Source organism: Protopterus annectens, chromosome 6.part0, assembly GCF_019279795.1.
Source record: "Protopterus annectens isolate FY-2018-M chromosome 6.part0, PAN1.0, whole genome shotgun sequence".
Classification (NCBI taxonomy): domain Eukaryota; kingdom Metazoa; phylum Chordata; order Ceratodontiformes; family Protopteridae; genus Protopterus; species Protopterus annectens.
In genome coordinates this window covers 1357970008-1357995907 of record NC_056737.1, presented here as the reverse complement: position 1 = coordinate 1357995907, position 25900 = coordinate 1357970008, and the positions used below count along the sequence as shown (strand labels likewise).

Below are 25900 nucleotides of genomic sequence, written 5' to 3'. Positions count from 1 at the left end.
GCTTCAGATATGGGACGGGGGGGCATTTGGCTCTCTAAAAGTTCAGGCGGTGTGGTCGTCTCTTCAGCATAAGGAGCACATCAGTGTCAGAGATGAGAGCTGCTGTTCTGGCTCTTCAGGCCTTTCATCCTCTTGTCTCCAGGGCCTCTCAAGGTGTTTGCAGACAGTACCACAGTGATGTGGTATATCAACAAACAGGGAGGAACAATATCTTATCTTCTCTGTGAGTTGGCACTTCTAGTATGGGATCTTGCTGTCAAGTATCAAATGACTCTTTGGGCAGTTCATATCCCTTCCAGTAAAACATTGTGGTAGACACTCTGAGCAGATTCTTAACTCAGTCCCACGAATGGATACTTCACAGGGATGTGTTTCTGGTTATTATCCACCAGGGAGGTGGTACTCATGTTGGATCTTTTTGCCTCCTGTCTGAGCAGACAGCTTCCTCTGTTTTGTGCCAGAGTCCTAGGTTCTCTGGCCTGGAAAGTGCATGCCCTCTTATTTTCTTGGAAGGGGATGTTTCTTTATCCATTTCCTCTCTTCTTCTCATTCCAAAACTCCTGTTCATAATTCAACAGGATGCTCCAAAATCTTGTTGGTGACTTCCTTTTGGCAGCAATAGCACAGGTTCTCTTTTCTTTTGCATTTAGCCAGGGCAATCATCACATTACCTCACAGGGTGGATCTACTCTCACTATACAAGGGATCTCTCATCCATCCCCACCTGTCCACACTTCAACTGACATTGTTGGTGATAGGATTTTGATTCCTTATAGACACATTTTTTTCTGAGGATGTGCTGCAAGTTCTGCAGGAGGCCAGGAAACCTACTACTAGGAAATCCTACTCATCCAAATGGAAGACGTTTTCTACTTGATGTCTGTCTCATAACCTGGGTCCACTTACTGTGGATGTTCCTTTGGTTCTCTTATTTGTGTGAGTTGCTCAGTGCTGGTTTGGCCTGTTCTATTAAGGCCCACATATCAGCTATCTCTGCTTGCCTACCTTTTTCGCCTCCTTTAGCTTCTAGATTTGAAGTGGAACAATTTCTTAAAGGCATCCTTAATAATAGACCTCCCAGGAAGCCTGTTCCTCCTCCCTGGAATCTTAATTTTGTTTTGGAGAAGTTGGCTCAGGTTTCTTTTGAACTTGATGCTTCAGCTTCCTTGCAACATTGTTCCTGGAAGACTGTTTTGTTAGCTCTTACTTATGTCAGACTGGTGCCTGAGTTACAGGCCCCTATGGCTTGTCCTCTTTTTTTGATTTTTCATGAGGACAGAGTGTCCTTGTGCACTAACCCTTCTGTTAATGTCTAAGGTGGTTAATGAGCTATTATTTAATCAGTGCATTAATCTGCATACTTTTATCCCATCTCTGCAAACTGACAGTGAGAGATTGATGCATACTTTGGATGTGCATAGGCAACTCAGGGTTTATTTGGATAAGATTAAGGCTATTAGAAAATCTGATCCGTTATTTGTTTCTTTTCATCCTAGATCTTTGAGACTTGTGTCCAAGCAAAATATTTCTTATTGAATTTCGAAGCCTATTTCTTTTTGTTGCACTTTTCATGGTAAGAGTCTTCTGTGTTCAGTCAAGGCTCATTCTACTAGAGCTGTGGCTTCTTTTGTTGCTTATTTCAAGGGCTTGGATTCTAATTCTATTCTTGAAATGGCTACCTGGACTTCTGCTCATACCTTTACCTAGCACTACAAGTTGGATGTTATCCGTAGAGCTAGGACTGGTTTTGCTAGTGCCATTCTTCATGGCTTTTAGGGGGACTCTTCTGCCCCTTCCCCCTCCCAAGTTTCCTCTTGAACTTTGGCACTCTCCCATATGTTAAGAATACCGCAGCAGTGAATGTAATGACTTAGTACATTTGTGTAAAATCTTAACATAATAGTAGATGCCCTTGCCTTCACTGCTGCAATATTCACTCCCACCCTCCTTCCCCATTGCCCTTTGCCTTCCTGGATGTACAGATTACCTCTTGGGTTCTTTGGACCAGTGTTCCTACTGGGGCAAACAGTTCTGACTGGTTGGCTTGAACGTCACCTTTATGCCCTACACTACGCAAGGAGTATCTGGGTGACGTTCGGCATACCTTTAAAGCAACAGGAGTCTTTGGTAGACTGGCCAGACATCTGGCTTGTATGGCAGGGAATCCCATATGTTAAGAATACTGCAGCAGTGAAGGCAAGTACGTCTACCGTTATGGTAAGATTTTACACAACTGTACTATCTTTTCACTGTCTCCTGCACAGCACAATCTGTGAAGGCAATATCACTGACCAGTTTACTTTCTGATTGAGTCAAGGTTGCTGGACATCAGGGAAGACAGTACCTCTATCGAGTTTGCTTTCTAGTAACACTAAAAGCAGCTCTGCCAGTTATAGAAAAGTTTTTGTTTACATGGCAGCACTGGACATGAAGGATGCAGGTCCCAATAATACTGTTACTGAAGTACCCCAGGTTTCTAATGGGCAGTAATCCTTTTTATCTTGCATCTCTGTTATTTGGGCTATCCATATTCCCTAGAGAATGTTTCTGTTCCTTTCATATCTGTCTGCTCATCAGCTTGATGATCAGTTGAAACATTTGTTGCCGCTTGAGGGAGAGTCTGAAAGAGGCCTTTGCCTCCTCCATGAGGTCACAGATGTCATCCATGCCGACATAGGGGGCTCCCCTCTCCAGCCAGCTGGAGCCCATAACCCTTTCAGAGCAGCTCTGAGGGATGCTGATAATGATCCCCCCCCCATTCCTGTTAAATAGGAAAAAGAATAAAGCTCATTTGAAAATAAAGAAAATCCACAGACCTCCAATGTCATTTCTTTCTAATATTCCTTACTATCACTTTACTAAATGTGTGAGAGATGCTATATTTAAAATGTCTTTGGAAACTGATTAAATTACAGGACTGTGCCTAAAGAAGTCTTGTAGCACTGGTTGGTACATAAATGCTAGGCTAGCTGCTCTTGTGGGTCTTTTTAAGCGTAGCCAGGTTACCTTTTTTGGCTATCCCATTTGGTTATAGATTGACCTTACCCATCCCATGGTTGATTATTATATTACCCTTGATGAAAATAACTGGGGTCATACCATAGATAATTTGAGGGGACCCATGCATGGGATAAAGCATTAAGGAACTGCCTCTGTCCATTAGTAGTGCAAAGGGCAGTCCTGAGATAAATTATCCATTTTCCATCCATAGGTGTTCCAGAGCAGCATGGAAAGGTTCTTAGTCTCATTTTTTCTTTCCAAACATAAGGGCTTAGAAAGCTTTCTTTTATTATTTTAGGGAGGTACAACAATGGATTTAAGAGCTTTGATAATATGTACCAAGCTTATTAGTGTATATTGCCTTCCTGTGGTATGCGTAGGATCCTCATGGATTGGAAAGTATAACAAGCTCTTAACATTTTTATTAATTTTAATGAAGTATTAGTACAGAGATAAGTGTGTGCAAGGCAGTGAAGTCATGCAGTTGTGTTTCGTTAAGTTGTTGGGTTGATTGTTGTGTAAAAGCATCTATTTACTCTCTGTGTTATCATCTTAGAAACAGAGCCAAACATTGTGCGTCTTTAGCTCTTCGTTGTGTCCTGATGAAAACTAGGACCATTTCTATTGGGTTAGCATAATTAGACTTAGCATGCAAATTTGAACACAATGCCATTAAAGAGGATGGGGGGGGGGGGATTACATTTTTTTTTAAATTGTCAATCAAGGATTAGTAAATTATCCTCAAATCAAACTGAAAGTAAAGACAGCAGCCAGTCCACGTTTAGACAAAAGCAAATTTAATAAAACAGCCTTGGACCGAACATTCTTTCCCTATAATCTATGCAAGAATACTTAGTGGCATTTCAGCAGTTGGCATAGTTGTCCACTGTTCATCATGGTTAACTACTGACAAACGGTGGATGGATGAATGTGGGCCTGATATCAGGCTTTCCAGTCATACGATTTTAGTATATGACTACTTAAAAAGAGAGAAGTGGTGAGCTGGTCACTAACTTCTTGACAGGCTTTTTCCTTGTTTTCTTTCAGCCTGCTTGTGACAACCCACCACTGGACCAGTAATCAAGGAGCCTCAGTCCTCACCACTGGTAACAGTGGGGGACGTTCACTGACAGGATAACAGGTACACACACAGTATTTCCAGATGCAGCTCTCTGCATCAAGTGCAGTTTCCCTTAAGAGCACACGGAGACCGCAGTCAGTCTGGGGCTGGTTTCTCCCTCTTTCTTCAGATCCCCAGTAAGACTCCTCACTGGCATAGCTATAGAGTTGAGATCTCAGCTGAGTGGCCAAGACAAGACCTCTAGCACCCTCTTTGTCTAGCCAGTGCTTTGTGTCCCATTCCAAGTAGCTGACACTGTTTGAGGTTTGATTTACACTCACACACCTGGGAGAGGCTGGCACAAATTTACTAGCTATGCCCCCCCCCTTCTGCCCACACTATAAGGTAGTTATTACTGCGCAAGTCACTCCTTATCCGCTACTTTAGGGTCCTTAACAAAGGGTGTCTTATTTTACTGTATAATGTTAATACCAATACAAATGGTAGTTTGACCAAGAGCAAGGCTATTAGGAGTGGCCTCCATAGTGTCACCAAATAAATATGCAAGTACTCTCAAAGTTTGAATATCTCTACACAGATCAGCCACAATGAAAGGTTTAAATATATGTAATAATAAATAAAACAACAAGACAATACTAAATATATATTCACAGTGACATCAGAGTTCAAAACCACAGGACATATTTAAAATAACATTGCAATACAGGCTCACACAAATAAAGAAAAACATCTAAACTAAGCTGTACTATATTCCTGACTGTATCTAAGAGAGTTGTACTGTTCTCTAGAAACTTACTTCATTAGATCAAGGCGGATGTTTGGTGAATGTGTCATCTTGCTGTCAGGTCCAATACAGAATACCAAATGCTCTGGCTCACTAAGAGACTTCTCAATTAATATGTAAAATATTTCTGCTGGGATAGTTTGCAGAATTACATAATTTGACTTCTAGTTCTCATGCAAACCCCCCACTGCTGGAAGCTGGCAGTATTTAGCATCTACCTGTAAAAAATATACAGTCAAGGGCTATTGCTCACATCTTTGCCAGATGCTGGAAGTCTTAAAACAATTGCATTCCTTCATGCTTCAAAAGTAGTAATTAGTTCACTCCAAGGACAATACAGAAAGCTTCCTAGTACAGACTTTGTCTCTCTAGCTGCATTGAAAACTTGAGAGATAGCTTCTTTATTGCATAGCCTATAAAGTAATTAATTTCAATATTTTTATAAAGTTTGCTGGAATGAAGTTACCCACCAGTTTCCTCTGTTAAACAGTTACAATAGTGCAGAAACATTTCTGTTCTCTTCCAGTATGGCACACTGTGGTTACATTTCAAACACAGCACTCTACAAATACCTTTTCAACACATACATCTGTACAAGCAGTTTTTGGTATACACATGACATACAATTCTAATACATTTGTAACACAGACATCTTGTATAAATCATTTTGATATTTACAAGTGACATAATTATTTGCAAAATTCCAGCTAGCTGTGCTGGCGGTATCTCCTTTTGTCACACTGAACTTCTTGGAAGAAATTATTATTCTAGCAAGTAATGATGTTAAATTGTCAATCTCGCCTTCATTCTTGCTGGATGGGTTCGGAACCGATCCTCGGCTCCGACTCGGCCAATACTAAAGCTCGAGAGCTAATTCCACCGGCTCGAGGCTCCCTTATATCCCACAATGCTAGGCGGTAACTACTCAGATCTCGTTTGACGCTTAGCTGACGAGGTGCTTCTTCTACCGGCTCTGGCAGGTTAGTAAGTTTTCTTGTTTAAAAACTTCAAATTCTACCCCTATTTTTTTCTATTTAGTTTAGTTTTTATATAGAGTATTCCATTAGTTTAAATCGGGTCCCCCTTGTGTTAGAATTCCTGTTTTATCCCCTTTTTAACTTTAGGCCTTTGGCCCACTCCCTCTTTTTTCCCTGTCCTTCAGTGTGACTGGATTTTTATTTGGTTAAGGGTGTGTCTGTGTGTTGTGTTTCTGTTTTTTTTTTCACACAGCTTTTCAGGATGTCTAAAGACTCTAAGGTCTCAGGCTTCAAAAAGTGTGATTCGTGCTGTCAGAAAATGTCTCTGACAGACGGTCACACTTCTTGTGTCTATTGCCTGGGACTTTTGCACCTGCAGGACTCATGTGCTGTTTGCCATGCATTCAGCCCTAGAGTCCTGCAGGAACGCAAAAACAAGTTAATTCTCCGAGGCTTGTTAAAGCCTGAAGGCCCCCCGGCCCAGTCTGCGTCGGGGAAGCTTTCTAAGACTTCCAGGCCGTCGGCTCCAGATTCAGAGCCGTCTCCTGGAAGCATTAAAGCTGCTTCGACATCGGCTCCGGCTGGAGCCGAGGTTGGCAAGACTCAGTTGGCTCCGATAGGCTTATCGGAGCCACCTTCAAAGAAGAGGTCTAGGTCCCCTTCCATCGGCACCATCCACTCTTCTGTCGGAGCAGAGCCATAGGTCTCATTCCTCTTGGTCCTTCAGGCTGTCCGACCATGATTTACAAAGGGTGGTGAGTAGACTTCTCAAGTCCGAGGCACTGGCCCAAATGCTGCATAGCCCTACTCAACAGTCAGCGGCTATTTCCATCCCTGATTTTATTCCTCCTCCGACTACTTTGAGTTCAGAGCCAGGGCTCATCGGAGCAGTGGCTGTCGGTGCTTCGGAGCTGATATCTTCCCTTTCGGCTCCGTCGTCTGCTCCTATTTCCTCCTTGGAGGGATCTCTGCGCCGGGCTTCCCTCATCGGCTCCGAGGGGGCGAGTGGCATCGGACCCTTGTCTGACCCCGTTCTCCCTCTCGGGGTGTCAGCGCTGGTGAGTTCGGCTCCGACATCGGCCTCGGAGCCGTCCCTGTCGGTGCCGGGGTGTCCTTGTCTCCTTGGAGTGGGGACCTCCAGCCTTGGCTGATAGGGATGCCTTCGAGGTCATGCGGAGCGTGCTAGACCCAGTGTCTACCCCACAGTTGGCTCCGTCAGCTCCTCCCTCTTCAGTGCCTGCGGTGATTTCTACCCATCCCCTTGTATCAGACCGTAGAGAGCCAGCTCCTCAGGTTTCCCCATTGGGAATTTCCTCCTCTTCCGAGGCCTCTCCTGATCCGGTAGGAGAACCCCCTCGGAAGAGACAGTGCAAGAGGAAGCACATTGACTCCCCTGAGTCTATCACCTCTGACACTGACTTGGAGGAATCTGAAGGTTCCCCTCGGTCCCCCTCTGAGGATGTCTCTTTTGCTGACATCCTTGAAATCCTGAAACAGAGGGGGAACTGGCCCACCCTTAACCCTTCAGAGGACGAGTCAGTTTACCTTGAGGCGTTTGGCTCTCGCCCTTCCACCTCCTGGGTGTCCCCTCCCTTTGACCCCCTTATGGAAGTGGTGGCAAGGAAGGCTTGGATGGCCCCTGATTCAGTGGAACCTACCCCAAGGAGGCCGTCAAAATTTATTACTGCCCCTAAAGAGAAAGCGTTTCTATCTAAAGGTGTCTCTGTTGATGCCATGATGGTGGCCGCAGCCACTAAGAAGGAGTTAGCCGATCCTTCAGTACCTGTCCATCCTCCTAATAAGGAGTCTAGGACCATGGACAGGTACGGTAAGTGGATGCTTTCATCAGCGACCTTTTCAATGCGGTCGCTGAACTACTTGTGTCTCTTCACCCGTCTCCAGAGAGATTTGCTCAAGGATATGGGTGAGGCCATGCAGGATCCAACAGCTGAGGGGTTCCAAGACAAAATTAACTCCCAGTTGGCAACCCTGAATTCGATTGTCAACTCCTCCATGTGGCTTATCTCATATGCTGCTGATGGGGCGAGTAGGGCCGCAGGCACAGGTGTAGCTTTACGACGTCATGCCTGGATGCGGCTTTGCAATTTTGCGGACCCTTTCAAGGCGTCCTTCACCAATTCCGCATTTGATGGCTCAACATTGTTTGGTCCTCAGGTGAAGGATACATTGACTAGATGCGAGCAGGAAGGTAAGACTCTCTCTGCCATGGGAGTCCGTTTTTCTACCCCTTCTAGACCTTATCCAAAAGGTTAGAGGGGAGGAAAAATGTGGTTCTGCAAACCTCAGGGAGTCTCATCTGACGCACAAGGTCGATTCCCCTCTAGAGGCAGAGGGGGGAATAACAATAGATGCCGCCCAGGGGCAGAGGAGGTCCGCAAAACCAGGGTAGCAGAGAAACTTTCTCTGATAAACCCTTTCAAGCATCCCTGAGGAGCTGCCCGGCTGTCGACCTTCAGAGGCAGTCGGGGGAAGATTATCACTGTACCCAAAAGCCTGGCTTTCCCTCACTCAAGACAAATGGGTACAGTCAATCATATCTGAGGGTTACAAAATTCCCTTTATTCACATCCCATCCCAACCCAAAGGATCCCTTCCAGACGTTCCACCCAGTCTAAGGGAACAAGCAGCATTAGAAATATCAAAGCTGCTGTCAAAAAGAGCTATCCAACCAGTCCCAGCAGACCAGCAAGGATCCGGAATCTACTCCAAATTCTTTTTGGTACCAAAAAAAACGGGACTGGAGACCAATACTGGATCTCAGCAAGTTAAACAATTATATAAAAAAAACAAAATTCCGGATGGTCACGCTACAGTCCATTCTACCCTTCTTGGGTCAGGACAATTGGATGTGCTCGATAGACCTTCAGTATGCGTACTACCATATCAAAATGCACAGACGCTCCAGGAGGTTTCTCCGCTTCAGGCTGGGAGCCAGTCACTACCAGTTCAGAGCCCTGCCCTTTGGTCTCACTACAGCCCCCCGAGTGTTTACCAAATGCATGGCAGTGGTCGCGGCTCACTTGAGACATCAAGGATTCCAGGTGTTTCCATATTTGGACGACTGGCTCCTTACCGCCACCACTAGACATCAACTGCTTCTATCCAGAGACTTCACCATCCAAACTTGCCAAGCTCTAGGCATTTCAATAAATTTCGAAAAATCTGCCTTGTCAATCTATTACCTTTATAGGCGCCACCTTAGACGCATTCAATCTTTCCGCCAGACTTACAGAGCAAAGAGTGTTAGATATCCGCAAACAAGTTTACCTTCTACTTCAATGCAACAAGGTCAAAGCCAGGGTAGTCTTGAAGGTATTAGGACTCATGGCAGCTACTATCACACTTCTCCCCTTAGCTCGTTTCCACATGCGGATCCTCCAGTGGATGCTGTTTACTCAATGGTCCTTCCAACAGCTACTGATGTCTCACATCATCCTAATAACTCAATCATGCAAGAATCACCTGTCTTGGTGGATCACATCACCTCAAGTTCTCCAGGGCAGACCTTTCATTCCTCCCCCCCTCAGTCGCCACGGTGACAACGGACGCCTCCCTGATCGGGGCGGGGGGCGCATTATCAGGGCAGGACAGTCCAGGGCACATGGCAACCTTTCGAGTGCCACTTGCACATAAATGTCTTAGAGATGAGAGCAGTGCTTTTAGTGTTGCAAGCCCTTCAGGACTCTCTTCCCACAGGGACTATTGCAATTCAGCCAGACAACATGTCCGTAGTGTGGTACATCAACAAACAGGGCGGAACCAAGTCCCCTACCCCTTATGTCGAGAGGCACTCTGACTTTGGCAGTGGGCAATTTCTTCTCAGCGTTTTCTGATAGCAACGCACATTCCCGGGAAGTCCAGCGTGATTGCGGACAAGTTGAGCAGGGCCATTCTCATGCCCCACGAGTGGTCTCTAAAGAAATCAGTGCTGGAAGAAGTCTTCCAAAGATGGGGCCAGCCTTGCTGCGATCTTTTTGCTACTCCCCAAAACAACAAGTGTCATGACTTCTTCACTCTCTTCCCGTTACCAGGCCATCCCACCAGAGATGCTCTAGTCTACGATTGGCCCCGGGGACTTCTGTATGCTTTCCCCCCCTTTCCACTGATATCTCAATTAATTCAGAAAGCTATCACCTTGAGAGTTACAATGATCCTCATTGCCCCTTACTGGCCACGATAGATATGGTTTCCGTTCCTCCATCATTACCTGTTGAAGCAGCCTTGGCATCTGGACCCGGTGCCAGATCTTTTGACCCACCAGTCGGGCCAGCTGCACCACTCCCTTCAATCTCTCAACCTCACAGCATGGTTTCTCCGATTCCTACACTAGCCAGGCTTCCCTTAATCTCTCATTCGGTCCGTAACATCCTGATAGCCTCTCACAAGTCTTCTACCAGGAAGATTTATAATAGTAAGTGGAAACGTTTTTCCTTCTGGGCAGCATCAAAAAATATAGACCCCTTCACTGCACCTATCCAGTCTATCCTAGACTTTGTGGCAGAGCTCTTTCATTTAGGCTCTTCCTCATCTACCATTAGAGTACAACTAGCTGCTATATCTAACTTTCATGTAGGTGTCTCAGATTCCAGTATCATGTCCCATAAGCTCTGCAAAGTCTTTTTAAGAGGTGTTTTTCTGCTCAAGCCCCCAATCAAAGATCCCCACATCAATGGGACTTGAATTTTGTCCTAGCACCCTTGATTCTCCCCCCTTCGAACCAGCAGCTTCATGCCCTCTTAAGTTGCTCTCATGGAAAACACTTTTTCTAGTAGCCATAACTTCAGCTAGAAGGGTATCTGAACTTCATGCTCTGTGCAGTCGTCCTCCTTACTTAGTTTTCCATAAAGACAGGGTGTCCCTCCGGACTAATCCGTCCTTCTTACCTAAGGTTTCCTCTGAGGCAAACCTAAACCAGACGATTGATCTCCCCGTCTTCTTCCCTGATTATTCCAACAGGTCGGAACAAAAGTTACATTTTCTAGATGTTCACCACCAACTTAGATATTATTTAGACAGGACTAAACAGTTTAGGAACTCTGATCAGCTTTTCCTGTCTTATGCGGAAATTGGACCTTCCAGTTACTAAAGTGTCCCTTTCAAGATGGCTTACTTCTATAATTACCTTCATCTATGAAATCAAACATCAAAAACTGCCTTCAAGACCTAGAGCTCATTCAACTAGGGCATTAGCTACATCTGTAGCTTTTCAGGACAGGCTGCCAATAGATTCCATTTGTGCAACAGCCACATGGGCTTCTCCTCATACCTTTATTTTACATTACAAATTGGATATGGCCTCCAGAAACCGTGCAAACTTTGGTTCCACTGTTCTCAAGAGTCTGTTCCGATAGGCCACCCGAGATAAGGTGCTAGGGACGCGGTCCCATCCAGCAAGAATGAAGGCGAGATTGACAACTTAACATTAAGAAGTTATGTACCTACCATAACCTTCCATGTTAGTTGTCTTCTTCTCGCCTTCTTTCTTGCGTCCCACCCTCCTTCCCCCTAGCCTGGACAGACCAATTGGAATTTTTGGGATCTTCCATTGGGGTTTTCCTTCCCACATGTTCTACCACCTCTATTCTCCCTTTTATGTTTGTGGTAGCTTACATACAGGTTTATATAGAGGTGGGTTCTTTTTCTCTCTTCTCCATACTGTGGAGACCAGAACTGCTTGGTTTAGCTATCAAACGAGATCTGAATAGTTACCACCTAGCATTGTGGGATATAATGGAGCCTCGAGCCGGTGGAATTAGCTGTCGAGCTTTAGTATTGGCCGAGTCGGAGCCGAGGATCGGCTCTGAACCCATCCAGCAAGAAAGAAGGCGAGAAGACAACTAACATGGAACGTTATGGTAGGTACATAACTTCTTATTCTGGCTTACCTATTTTAATTATACACAAGTCATTTAAGTTGATTACACAGTGTTGTGTACACCCACTGTCATGTAATGTTGATTTAGGGCCAACCACTTGCATTTTTACTACAGCTATACTGCTGAACACAAGGCAAGACCTTTTCTGGTATTAATTGGCCTTTCATATGACTATTCACCTCTTCCCCCTACCCCCACTTCAGCACCAGACGGAAGTCTTGGAACATTTAATCTGATGTTGTTAATCTTCATTCATTCCTTACTGATAGGTGTCTGTTCTGTCCTGGGAACCGAGTCGGCCTTATACCAAGCTCACACCAGCCAAAAGCTCTCAAGCTAAACTTTACCCATAGTGCCCTTCTCCCAGTTACCTCAGATCTCATTTGCCACCTTGCCAAAAAGCCGTGTCAAGCCAGCTTTCAACTAAGGTTAGGTAAATAAAATTTTCTACCTTTTGAAAACCCTTTCAACTTTCTTGTTAGTCAGTAGTTTACCCTCTTACCTGGAAAGTCTCTTTTACTTCCTTTACTGCTTTTTTTACCTTTCTAAGGTACTTTTTCTTATACCATTGTTGGTATCCCCTTAACCCTTATCCTTGTGGTAATTCTCTCTATTTTCATTGTTGATACGGTGGTACGGCGGTAGCGTTGTTACCTCACAGCAAGAGGTTCTCCCGTTCGATTCTCGGCTTGGCTTGAGAGTGCCTTCTGTGTGGAGTCTGCATGTCCTCCCCGCGGTTGGGTAGTGTTCGAAAGGCATGCGTGCGTGCCTTTGTTGAAGGTTGGGCGTCGAGCTGGCACTTCGGCGTTTCGTAAAAATCTACTGCCAATCATTAGTGGACCGGAGTTCTGCTGTGGCGAGCCCTTACCAGGAAAAGCTGAAAGACAAACAACAACCACCATTGTTGATATTTCCCCTCCTTTCTCTAGCTCCTTTATATAAAAAAAAAATCTTTCTCTAGCCTATTTTTCTTTAGACATGTCAGAAAAAAGGGCGCATCTAGTTTTAAACAGTGCAACCAGTGTGGCTGCAAAATGCTGAATTCTGATACACACACATCTTGTGTATATTGTTTACATGTATCTCATTTATCTGTCCAGCCTCCCTGTGATATTTGTCATAAGATCAGCTCTAGAATCCTCAATGAGAGACGAAACAAACCCATCCTGAAAGGTCTTCTTAAAACGCCTTTTTCAGAGGCTATCTCCGCGCTGGAACGGTTTACCTCCTCCAAGCAAATCCCATAAAAAGAGATTGCACTCTGTTCCATCTTCACCTGGTGAAAAGTCAGAGGAAAGTGACTATTGCACCGACAATGACTATTACTGTACCTGCTATGGTATCCCCTGCTAAAGTTGTGCCGTTGGCACCGATTACCATTTCGGCACAGAGTACTACTGCAAATTTTGTCTCCTTTGGTGCCGTCTAGTGATTTATCGTCTGCACCGACTACAGCCTTTTCTAGCCCAGTAAATCTGACCATGCCTACTCAAGCCTCCACCGAGACTTCGGTGCCATTGAAACCTCAGACTTGATATTCTCCGAAGGTGGATCCTTTTCTGGGGCAACAGTTTAGTCCCTTCCTGGAACGGCCTAAGTCGCCGTCAGGAATTTCTGTTAGATCAACCCGGAGCCTCTCTGAACTTGATATAGTGCGTCTTGTTGATCAGTTGCTTATGGCTAGAAGGATCACTACTCCATCCAAACCCCCATTACTTTCGCAGTTGGGGGTACTTCTCCAAGGACTCTGGCTTACTCTCCTCCTTCGACCTCGAAGCAGGCATCGAAGACCCTGGAACCAATGTCCATTACGGTACCCATGACTATGGTCCCACTAGTGGATCTCACTGTGGTTTCGGAGTCATCCCTTTGGCCTTCAGTTCAATCAGAACCAAGGCTTTCTCATGATCGTTGTTGGACTGCGACTTCTCTGGTTCTGGGAATGGCTCCGATTTTTTTCTACAGTGCCGTCCTCAGGTCCAGGGACCCTCTTGGTACAGGCTTCTGTTGAGACTCCATCACTGCGTGATGGGTCTGCTTTAGCAGTGTGTGACCCCGGTTTTGAGGTCGTCTTTCTCGGTTCCGGGCTCCTATCCCTCTTCAGGTGGGCCTGCGTTCCAGGCGATGGAGAGGCATTTGCCACTGTTTGCAAACCGTCGATGTTGGACTACCCATTGATTCTTCCCTCTCGGCCACAACTGACACAAGACACCTTTATGGGGCATCGAGCACAAGAGCCTTAGGAGACCCTGTTGCAGGGTGCCTCTTCTTCTGAGTCCTCTACTGAAACTCCCCCTGATGAAGGACCTAAGAAGAAATCATGCAAAAGAAAGCATGTTGACTTCACCGAGAAGTCTCTCTGTCTGAGGATACAGACTTCGATGAAGGGGAAGAGTCCCCATGGTCACCCCCTGAAGATGTCTCCTTTGGAGACATCCTTGAAATCTTAAAAAAGAGGGGTGATTTGAAGCCCTCCAGTCCTTCTTCCGAGGAGTCCATCTTTCTGCAGGCTTTTCATGCTCGACCGACTACTTCTTGGGTGACCCCACCTGCTGACAAACTGAGAGTCAGACGGTCCATCCACCTAACATGGAGTCCTGAGTGGTGGACTGACTAGGGAAGCGAGTGTTTGCATCATTGACCTTCGGTATTAGGTCCTTGAACTACCTGGCACATTTCACTAGGTTCCAAAGAGATCTAGTCTCTGAACTGTCTGGAACCTTAGCAGGACAAGTGTCTGACGAGGTACGTGACAAGGTTGCCTCACAGCTAGCGACCCTGAAATCTTTAACTCTTCCATGCAGTTAATATCACATGCAACTGAAGAGGTGGCTAGAGCTGCGAGTTCAGGCATAGTCATAAGACGCCACACCTGGATGAGCCTGTGTGATTTCATGGATCCCTTTAAGTCTTACTTAATTTTTGTGGAAGCATCATCCGTATTTGGCCCTAAAGTGAGGGACACGTTAGCCAGGTGTGAGAAGGATGGAAAAATCCTGTCTGCCATAGGTGTACGTTCTCCAACCCCCAGCTTCCTTATTCAAGGAACCAGCAGAGTGGGAAAATGTGGCACAAAAAGTGTCAGGGTCCTTTTCGTGACATACGTGGTGAGTTCTTCCTCAGAGGTAGAGGGGGTAACTCTAGTGGAAGATGCCCCTACAGAGGCAGAGGAGGACCGTGTAATTAGAGGTCCAGAGATCTTTCTCCAGACAGTCCTATCAGTGCTCCTGAAAAGCGGCCCGATTGCTCCCATCTGGAAGCTGTCATGGGATGTTTTTCCCTGCACCAAACTGCCTGGCAGTGCATAACCACAGATTCATGGGTGCAGAAGATAATCACCAGTGGCTACAAAATCCCATTGAGCTCCTTTCCCAATCCACAAAAACATAGTCCCAACATTCCACCCAGTCAAAGGGAATCGGCGGCCATAGAGATAAAAAAGCTATGTCAAAAAGAGTCATCCAAACAGTCCCACCAGACCAAATAGGATCGGATTCTACTCAAGATTCTTTTTAGTAGCAAAAAAGACAGGGGACTGGAGACCAATTTTAGATCTCAGTGTTCATTCCATTCTTCCATTTCTGGAAAAGGATGATTGGATGTGCTCTATGGACCTTCAAGATGCGTATTACCACATAAAAATGGACAAGCGCTCCAGAAAGTTCCTTCGTTTCTGGCTAGGAACCCATCATTACCAGTTCCAGGTTCTGCCCTTTGCACTCACTACAGTCCCCAGAGTGTTTACAAAATGTATGGTAGTGGTTACAGCTCACTTGAGACTACAAGGATTCCAAGTGTTTCCATACTTAGACGATTGGATCCTCACCGTCCTCACCAAGCGTCTTCTGGAAAAAGCCCTGGACTACACCCTCACATTGACAAAAATCCTGGGGATCTCTATAAATTGGAAGAAAAGCAACCTAACCCCTGCTAAGAACTTAGACTTCATAGGAGAGGTTTTCAATACCCAGTCTTGCCAAGTGTCTCTTCCGGATCACAGATTGCAAAGACTAAGGGCTCAACTCCGAGTGATACTCTGTCAGGACATGGCCTTGGCTCGAGAGGTTCTCCAACTTCTGGGGTCAATGCAGCAATCACCATTTTCCCATTTGCAAGGCTACACATGAGACTCCTTCAGTGGCTTCTTTTGTCCCAATATTACCTGAATCATCACCCTTTATCTTATCAAATATGGATAACAGAACAGTGCAAAAAAAGGCCTTTGGTGGTGGATGAAGCCAGATGCAAAACTTTGGAGTCATCCCTTTTCCCCTCTTCATCCCAAGCCACTGTGACCACGGGCGCTTCCCTGATATGGTGTGGGGGGCATTTTCAGGGTATGACTGTCCAAGGCACATGGTCTTCCATAGAGGCCAACCTGCATATCCGTGTACTAGAACTGAGGGCAGTGTTTCTGGCGCTGCAGACATTTCAATCTGTCCTTCTATCTGGAACTATTGCCATCCAATCAGACAACATGGCTGTTATCTGGTACATCAACAAACAAGGGGGAACCAAGTCCTACCCATTGTGTCGAGAGACCATGAGTGTGTGGCAATGAGCGATAGCTTACAACTGCTTTCTGATCGCAACGCACATTCCCGGGAATCCCAATGTGACTGCGGACAAACTGAGCAGATGTATCCTTCTGCCTCATAAGTGGACCCTCAACTTAACCATAACAGTGAAAATCTTCAGCCATTGGGATCAGCCTTGTTGCGATCTTTTCACCTCCTCAACAGATCATAAGTGCAGCGACTACTTTGCCCTGATCCCCCCACAGGGGGAGTCCCCGAGGGATACTCTGGTTCACAGTTGGCCCACTGGGCTTCTATACGCTTATCCGCCTCTTCCCCTAATCCCAAAATTTCTGAAGAAAGCCCTCCAGTCGAAAAGCAAAGTGATCCTCATTGCACCCTATTGGCCCCGCCATGTATGGTTCCCCTTTCTTTGGCCTCACCTGCCAGACAGACCATGGATCCTGGATCCAACTCTGGATCTCATTTCTCAGCCCCAAGGGTCGACTCACCCGAACATAGCCAATCTCAAGCTGGCAGCTTGGTTTCTCCACTTCAAGTAATTGCCAGGCTGAATAATCTTTCTTCCCTGGTCCATGACATTATACTGGCTTTGCATAAACTATCCACCAGGAAAATTTACCGTAGTAAGTGGAAAAGATTCTTGTTATGGTCAAAGCAAAGAAATCTTGACCCTTATTAAGCTCCAGTTAATACAGTTCTAGATTATTTGCCAGATTTTTTTCAAAGCAGGAGCTGCTGCTTCAACCATCCGTGTCCATTTAGCTGCCATTTCCAATTTCCATAATGTTTCAGGGACTCTTCTTTAATCTCCCATCATCTTTGCAAAACCTTCCTAAAAGGGATATCTCATATTAGACCACCCATTAAGGAACCCACCGAACCATGGAGTCTCACTTTAGTTCTTCAAGCTTTAATGCAACCTCCCTTTGAACCTGCTGCTACCTGCGATATCAAATTCTTGTCCTGAAAGTCCTTATTCCTAGTGGCCATTACCTCAGCTAGACATATTTCCGAGCTTTAGACCCTTTAGACACTAATCCAGACATTCTCTAAAGTATTCAATGGTATTTATTACTGCTTGGTTGTAACTTGATTAAAGTGTAGCTATCATTCAAGTCTTTTGGATTAAGCACTTGGGCTTCAGACCAGTTGTTTTACATTAGGAAGGTTTGTGGCAAGCACTGTGGTGGCAGGACAGGTAGCTTTCATCCTTCTAAGTTGGGAACTGCTGATTGAGAGCCCAGTGTCCAAGTGTATTAGTTCTGGTTTAGGCACTTGGGCTTCAGGCCAGTTATTTTACATTAAGAAGGTTCGTGGACTGCACTCTTGTGGGAGAAGAGGCTGGACTCTGCCCTTCTGAGCTGGGAATTTTCTGGTTAAAGGTTTATAGTGCCTGAATATTTGAACTGTATCTTACTGAAATTGGTTCACCTTGTTTGCTCTAGCATAGACTAGATCCAGGCCTACTGAATCTAGCTTTGTTTATATACTTGTTGTTTGTTTGCTTGTTATTTCCCTGGAAGCTAATTCACCTAATACGCAACTTCTCAGCGCTTCTGTGGATCACTAGTGATATCTGCATTGCTTACTGTACTTATTTCCTTGTTTCACTTGAAAGAAAGTTACTGTTTGTCGTTTTTGCATTTAGTTACTTGTATCACATTGCACTCAAGTTACCTGGCACTTGCTCACTAAAGCAATTATATAAATCAGCACTAAAAATTAAAAGCACTACACCCTCACTCCCCACTGGCCCTTGTTTTCAATTAAGGATTTCCCAATATTATTCTAGCATGTCCAAAGGTCAGTTGTCAATCTCCTCTCCGGTCCAGCTGGTGAATCTGGGAATCTTGAGGCAATGTTATAACTGCCTCATGTATACAGACAACCCTCTCCTCCTCCCACATAACACAAATACTTGAGAGATGCAGCTATTTAGCCAAACTGGAGGCTGAGCTCTCTCAACTCAGGACTGGCAAGACCAGACAGGAGGAGAAGGCAACTACACACACCACAAAACCAGCCTCACATAATGCTACCACTCCACTGAATCAAACACATAAACACACAAAGACATACTGGAGGCTCTGAGTAAAATTTACCTAAACAGCAGAGGCCTCCAAAGCAGACACCCAAACAACTGCTACCTCAAGACACCCCACAAGCAACACATAAACCACAAAAGCAGTGTGCAAAGCAGTCACAGCCCTTAAGGCCAAATACAACACCAAACATACTTGTCATAGGTGACTCCATAGTCAGACACACTGACGTCCCACTCACCAGGCTGAACAAGGAGAGGGTCACAGTAGCTGCCTATCGGGCTAGAATCCGCCACATAACACAAGCACTGGTCACTCCACAGCAAGTACAAATATGACACAGTCATTGTCCATGCTGGTGTGAACGACCTGACGCGATACCTCCCTGGACTGCATGAAAAGAGACATAGAGGAGCTCTCTGATTATGTAGCCCAGGCAGGTATGACCCTAACCCTGAGCAGTATCCTTCCTTCACCAAGAATGATGCCACAATATAGAGACAAGATGATCAGCTTTAACAATTGGCTTAATGTCTGGTGTCATTCAAAGGGGATCCAGTGTCTGTCTGCCTGGGATGACATGCTTGACAAGCCACGCTGCTTCAAGGGACGGCTTGCACCTGTCACCCTGGGATTCCGGATATTGGCTAAGGCTCTTGCCACCCCATAGTGCCTTTTAGGCAAGGCTCAAATTCTAAACCTACCACCCTAGAAAACAAAAATGGGAAGAAATTGAGGGTAATGCTGCTCAATGCCAGAAGTCTAAATCTCAAAATGCACGCACTGAGGCCCTTCTCAGTATGGAGAACATCGATGTCTGTGCTGTAACTGAAACCTGGTTCAAGGCTCCTGAGAGCACCCGGCACTATTAGGTTTTACCTCATATCATGCCCGGCCCCAAAACCCGGACCACTCCACAAAAGGAGGGTGTATCCATATTCATAAAGGATACTCACACCTCCAGGTTGGTGGCAACGCATGAAGCTTCGAAACCATCCAGATGCAACTAACAATAGGCAAAACTGCTCTACAAATCGTAGCATGCTACAGGCCACCCTCTCAAACTCAGGAACCCCACACAGCCTTCCTGAAGACACTGGAGGGTATAAATGTATCTCCAAACACCATCATATTGGGTGACTTCAACTACCCGAATATAGACTGGGAACATTACTCAAGCCCTAACTTTCTAGCCCAACGGTTCCTGGAGTTCATAAATTCAAATGCCATGGAACAGCTAGTCACTGTTCCCACGAGGAGAAAATATACTAGATCTCATTGTCACAAACATGGGGACAAAATGCTCCACACCGAAGTATATCCCTCATTGGTGAGATCTGATCATAAACTAATCTCACTGGAAATCCACATCCGCCCCCACCCCAAACAAAAAGACCATAGTGAAGAACTTCTCTAAAGCAAACTTCACACTACTCAAGACTGGTGTGGTATCCTTCAAGGCCCCTGAGTCAGAGGAAACCACAACCCAAGCTGAAGCCCTTACAAATGCCTTCTATGAACACCTCCAGGACTGCATGGATCAGGCAATCCCAAATAAAACCAAGACTCTTTCCACAAAGGGCAAGCGTCCAGTCTGGTGGACCCCAGCCATTAACAAACTTTACAATAAGAGGAGAAAGCTATTACATGATAGAACAAAATCCATAAAAGGGAAGTCACCCTGATCATTATTAGTAAAAAATACGAGCACTCATAAAATCAACTAAGGCCAATTTTGAGAGAAAAATTGCCATGGATTCAAAGGACAATCATAAGGCCTTTTTCAGCTATGTTAGGAACCTGGGTGGAAACTCACAGATATGCTCAGAATTAGTCCAAAATGATACAAAAATCACTGAACCCACAGACATTGCCAACATACTGGCAGACAGGTTCAGTGCAAACTTCACCCCTCTCCCCTAAAGGAGAGATAACTATCCCAGCCGAGTGTAGCCTCCCGACATCTCAAATGCGAGGTGAAAGCTGCTCTCTCTAAAGCTAAAAACACAGCATCAATGGGACCGGATGGTGTCCCGGCTGTGCTACACGAGCTAAATGAGGAATTAAACCCGCACATAAGGCAGCTGTTTAATCTCAGCCTTACCACAGGATACGTGCCCAAGGAGTGGCGTGACGGCAACTGTGGTCCCACTCCACAAAGGTGGCGCCTCACGGACCCTGGTAATTACCGCCCCATAAGCTTAACAAGTCTAGTCTGCAAAGCTATGGAGAGGATCATAATGGAGCTCATAAACAAAGATATAGGGGACTTGCAGACATTGGACCCGACCCAGTTTGGCTTTGTCAAGGGAAGATCATGCCTTTTGAACTTGGTCGACTTCTTCAAATAGTCACCAAGGCCATTGATGAGGAAAGGCAGTCCATACAGCCTACCTTGACCTTGCAAAGGCTTTGACACAATACCCCACTCGGTATTGTAGAAAAACTTACCAGCTTAAATGTAAACCCATATGTCACAAGATGGGTTGCAAACTGGCTTAAGGACAGAACCCACAGGGTTAGAGTTGCTGGCGCTGTGTCAGACTCCAAGCCCGGTCACAAGTGGTGTCCCACAGGGTCGGGTCCTTTTCCTCATTGGTGGCATCTACCTCAGAAGTACAGGCCAACATGGAAGATGCAAGGGTGCAGATGACTGCAAACAGTCCTATAGTGGAAAGATTGCTTCAGAAGGATGTTTTTCCTGCACCAAACTGCCTGGGTGCCAGATTCATGGCCAGAAGTTAATCACCATGGCTACAACCATAAGCCACAAAACATATTCCCAACATTCCACAGATCAAATGTTAGAGATAAAAGCTTCGAAAAAGAGTCATCCTTCGGGAAACCCCAAGCTACCATATAGGTGGCAATCCACTAAGCACAGAAGAGGTTATCAGGGACTGGGGACCCAGGTTGACAGTGGCCTTCTTTGACACTCACATTGCTAAAGTGGTTAGAAAGACCTTCTACATTGCCCACCTGATCATGAAGGGATTCACATCCAGATCTAGCTAGGGTCATTGTTCCAGGTACTGTACTTTGCACTTATCAGACCACAGAGTGTTTACAATGCCCCATTAGTGGATGTATCTCACTTGAGACTACAAGGATCAAGTGCATAATTGGAGAGACCCTCAAAGTCCTCACCAAAAGGATAAAGGGACTCAAAATCAATCTTGTCTCTTCCGATCCAGATTGAAGAGGGCTCAACTCCAGTGATACTCTGTCAGGACATGGCCTTCGCTCAGAGGTTGTCCAACCTGGGGTCAATGGATCACCATGCTCCATTTGCAAGGCTACATGAGACTCCTTCAGTGGCTTTCTTTTGTCCCAATATTGCCTGAATCATCACCCTTATCTTATCAAATATGGATAACAGAAAAAAGCAAGTGGTGGTTTGGTGGTGGCAATGCTTAGATGCAAAACTTTTTCCTCAAAATCCAAATCCACCAAAACCACGGGCGCTTCCTGATGGGGTGTGGTGGGGGGTTTCAGGGCATGATGACTGTCCTTCCATAGAGCAACCTGCATAACCTTAGCACGGATATAAATAGGGCAGTGCTGGAGGCAGACATTTCAATCAGAGACCATGAGTGTGTGGCAATAAATTCCCGGGAATCCATGTGAGGCAGAGCAGATGTATCCTTCTGACTCTGTAACAGAAATCTAGCCATTGGGATCAGTCTTTCTGGATAACATAGCCAATCTCAAGCTGGCAGCTTGGTTTCTCCAAACTAATTGCCAGGCTGAATAATCTTTCATCCCTGGTCCATGATATCAAATTCTTGGGCTGAAAGTCCTTATTCCTTAGTGGCCATTACCTCAGTATAAACCTATGAACCTATGAACCTATGTACTAAACGTCCTTATATAATCTTTCATGAGGACAGAGTATCACTTCGGACAAATCCTTCTTTCCTACCCAAAGTTGTTTCAGATTTCACAGTAAACCAGTCTATTGACCTACCAGTTTTCTTCCCTAACTTCTCAAACAAAGGAGAATATTACCTCCATCTTTTAGCTGTGCATAGACAATTGAGATTTTATCTGGACAGAATTAAGGAAATCCACAAATCAGACCAATTGTTTGTATCTTTTTCAGGCCCAAAACTGGGGAAAGCTGTCTCTAAAGTAACCCTGTCCAGATGGCTAAGAGAGTGTATACTCCTGGTGTACCAACATTCAAAACCCCTATACCAGGCAAAATCAAAGCACATTCCACCAGATCTGTGGCAACTTCAATAGCCTTTCATTCAAGGGCATCCATGGATGATATCTGTGCAGCTGCAATATGGGCTACTCCCCCATACCTTTATCTCTCACTACAAACTGGATCTGGTCTCCAGGGTAGAGCCTCCTTTGGTTCAGGAATATCCTTCCATAGGGGCCACCCAGGACATATAAGGTAGCTAAGGACTCTGCCCCATCAGTAAGGAATGAATGAAAATTAACATCAGATAAAGAAGTTATGTCTTGCCATAACGTTCCATCTGTGTTGTTCATCTTCATTCATTCATTACGTCCCTCCCTCCTTCCCCCTCCTAGAGGCTCCTGGGAGATTGTCTGGGTCCACTGTCATTCTAGGGAACTTGAGCAGATATAGCCTCTGCTTTTCTTGCTATGGCCAAACTCGATCTGAGGTAACTGGGAGAAGGGCACTATGGGTAAAGCTTAGCTTGAGAGTTTTTGGCAGGTGCGAGCTTGGTATAACACCGACTCTATTCCGAGGATGAAACCAACACCCATCAGTAATGAATGAATGAAGATGAACAAGACAGATGGAACGTTATGGTAATACATAACTTCTTTTTTTGTTGGCTGCTTATGTTTTGGCAAAATTACTGCTAACCCTTCCAAACAATTCCATTGCCAAGTTTTTTTCTTTTAGGTTATCACCACTCGGCAGTGGTAATGATTTCTGATGAATGCGAGACATGGTGGTAAGTTAAGTTATGGGAATTCAGAAATGTAGACTGTGTGGGCCTTTAGTGCTTTGATGCTCATTTAAAAAAAGAGTTTCAGCAGCCTGATACTGAGTTATAGGATGTTGATATATAGTAATATTAGACTGCACGTTAAGCAATTTTAAAATCATATACATTTTTGTTTCATTAGCACCTTGCAGAGCAGCATGGCTAAACTTTTATCTGATCTGAGTATGGATAAGAAAACATACAAATCAGGATCAAGTCTTACAAGATCTGTTCTAGATATGCATGAGAAGAGCCTCAAAAAATATCCAGAGCTGGATCCTGTCAGTAACTCTGTAGCCAGTTATTTAAAAAATTTGGAAATTGAACCTGGTCAGAGAACTTCAAGCTCTTTATCTATAAAGAGAAATGAAGATGTAGAAGGAGATGTGCCTTTTCAGTATTTGAATAAATCCGGACCACCTGATGAAATATATCCAGCCAGTACCTTTGTTCCTCAAAAAAAGTTATCTCCAAGAACTGACCGCGTGTTTTTGGCACGGAGTATAGACACTCAGAGTGACATTTGTAACTTTTTGAGAGAGGGCTACCAACCAGATGAGACAATTTATATCCCACTGATTCAGAGTAACTCCAAAAAACAGACTGGGTCGTTGGAAAGAGAGACTTGTACACCTCCTCGGATCAGTAAAGCTTCAAAGAGGCTAAACTACAGTAAGGTTGCTGATTCAGCGCAGCATAATTGTTCTGTGGATGCTGTTCAGTATGGAGAAGAGACCGATTCAGAAAAGGTGGAAGACGACAAGTTATTTTTTAAACCTGCTCCTGCAGAAAATCTATCACATGCTTTATTAAAAAGCTTTACCAAAAATGTTTTACCTGCAAGTTCTGTTGACTCTCTAAAGGAATCAACAGTTAATGCCCCCGAAAAACAAAAAGAGCTACATTCCCTAGAACACTTGTTTTCCTCTGTGCCTCATAAGATGGAAGAGATGCAGAAAATCAGTTGTAGAAATCCAGGAAACGCATGTGATATTTCTGTCTCTGACTGCCGATCTGCGATGTGTGACTGGAGCATGTCATCACTGTCAACATTTAACTCGCATGATGAGCAGGACTTTAAAACAGGTTTGGCAGCTTTAGATGCGAGTATTGCCAGGGTACAGCAGACTTTGCGTGCTGAACTTATGAAAAAATGACCTCTCTTTAACAACACTAATATTAATTCAAAGAAAAGTATTTCACTGTTCTAATTGTATCCTTAAGAGATTCCAGAAGCTCTTTTGTTACAGTCTTGTTTTCATATTTTTATTTTGGTATTATAATATTTTATATAGTATTGTTTAAATTATTTATGAAATGGAAGAATATAATCATGGTATTTTCATCAATTTTAATAAATTACTGAATTTTTTTATTAATGTTGAAAGTGTGTTTTATGTTACTGTTCAGTTATGCATTGTCAGATTGACTGGATTATATACCAGAAGCCTTTAAGAATTTCAGGGAAATGTAGTACTGCATTGCAAAAATCTAAAATGTACTAACCAAAGATCCCGAAAGTGAATGATTCTAAGAAAAAGAAGGGACAAAAAAGAAAAGACAACCTTTCCTTTTAAAACCACACCATTAATTATTTTAACGACAGTATTAGAAACCAGCATTTTGACAAACTTTTACCAACCTCTTTTTCAAAAGCAGAAAGACTTGAGCAGAGGGAGCCAACGAAAACCCATTCAGCGGTTGCATGTTCACCAGTGATGTTTATCAAAACTGTGCTAAGCTACTTGTTGTTTTATGCATTCCTTCAATGTGCAGGAGCCTCACAAATTATTAAACTTTTCTTACTGAAGCAGGTAATTTATCTGAAATTAAAATGGAAAATGTTAGCTCTGGAGGAGGAAAGGAGTATTACCAGTCTTTGGTTAATTCTTCCTCTCGTAGGCAAACAGTTGAGTATTGTGTCTCTTATTCATTTCCTAGTTCCCCTGCAGAAGATTGGTCCTTTGTAGATGCACTGAATCGTGTGATAGTGTTTTACAAATGGTGGGAAAAAGAGACTCATTCTCCTCAACAATTGGTCTGACTGTAAAAACGCATGACAGCAAGAACTAGAAGGCATTCCAGTTGTAAATTTCTGCAGTTACCAAGTCCAAATAATTGCCAGCAGACAATTTTGAACCAAATGTTAGGGAAAAAATGGCAACATACCAGACAGTGACCACAAAATTAACTGATTTAGGCTTAAGCTAACTAAAACAGGTACTAAATTTGTAGCCCATTTGAATAAGAATGCAGTTTATTCTGATTATGCCACTTTGGCTAAGGTTTCAGACCTGTCATAAAGACATTGTGTAGTGTATTATGTATAGCACCACTATGGTTAATTCCATATGTTTGACTTGGTTTATGAAATGTGACCAATTTCCTGTGATTTTAACAGTTTCTGTTTGATCCTTCAGGTTAAAACTGCATCTCATAATCTGATTCACTTAATTGTAGGACAGTTTGGGGTTCCTTCTATGTAGTCATTGTGGTGATTCCCCAATTAGGTAATCAGTAATATCTCATCACATGTTGGATTTGTCAGCATGGTTTGGCAGTTTACTATGTCTTCTATTGCCAGCCTGCTTGTCTTAGGAGCTTG

The 25900-nt window shown here is 44.4% G+C and overlaps 1 protein-coding gene across 1 annotated transcript in view; it reads left to right on the top strand.

The window, feature by feature from the left end:
• Positions 1-24670, top strand: part of CCDC14 (coiled-coil domain containing 14) — a 708632-nt gene extending 683962 nt beyond the window's left edge. Inside the window, exon 13 of the mRNA XM_044074917.1 lies at positions 23438-24670. Coding sequence (XP_043930852.1) covers positions 23438-24452 — 1015 coding nt within the window. The 3' untranslated portion in view covers positions 24453-24670. The remainder of the gene's footprint in view (positions 1-23437) is intronic.
• The last annotated feature ends 1230 nt before the right edge of the window (positions 24671-25900 follow it).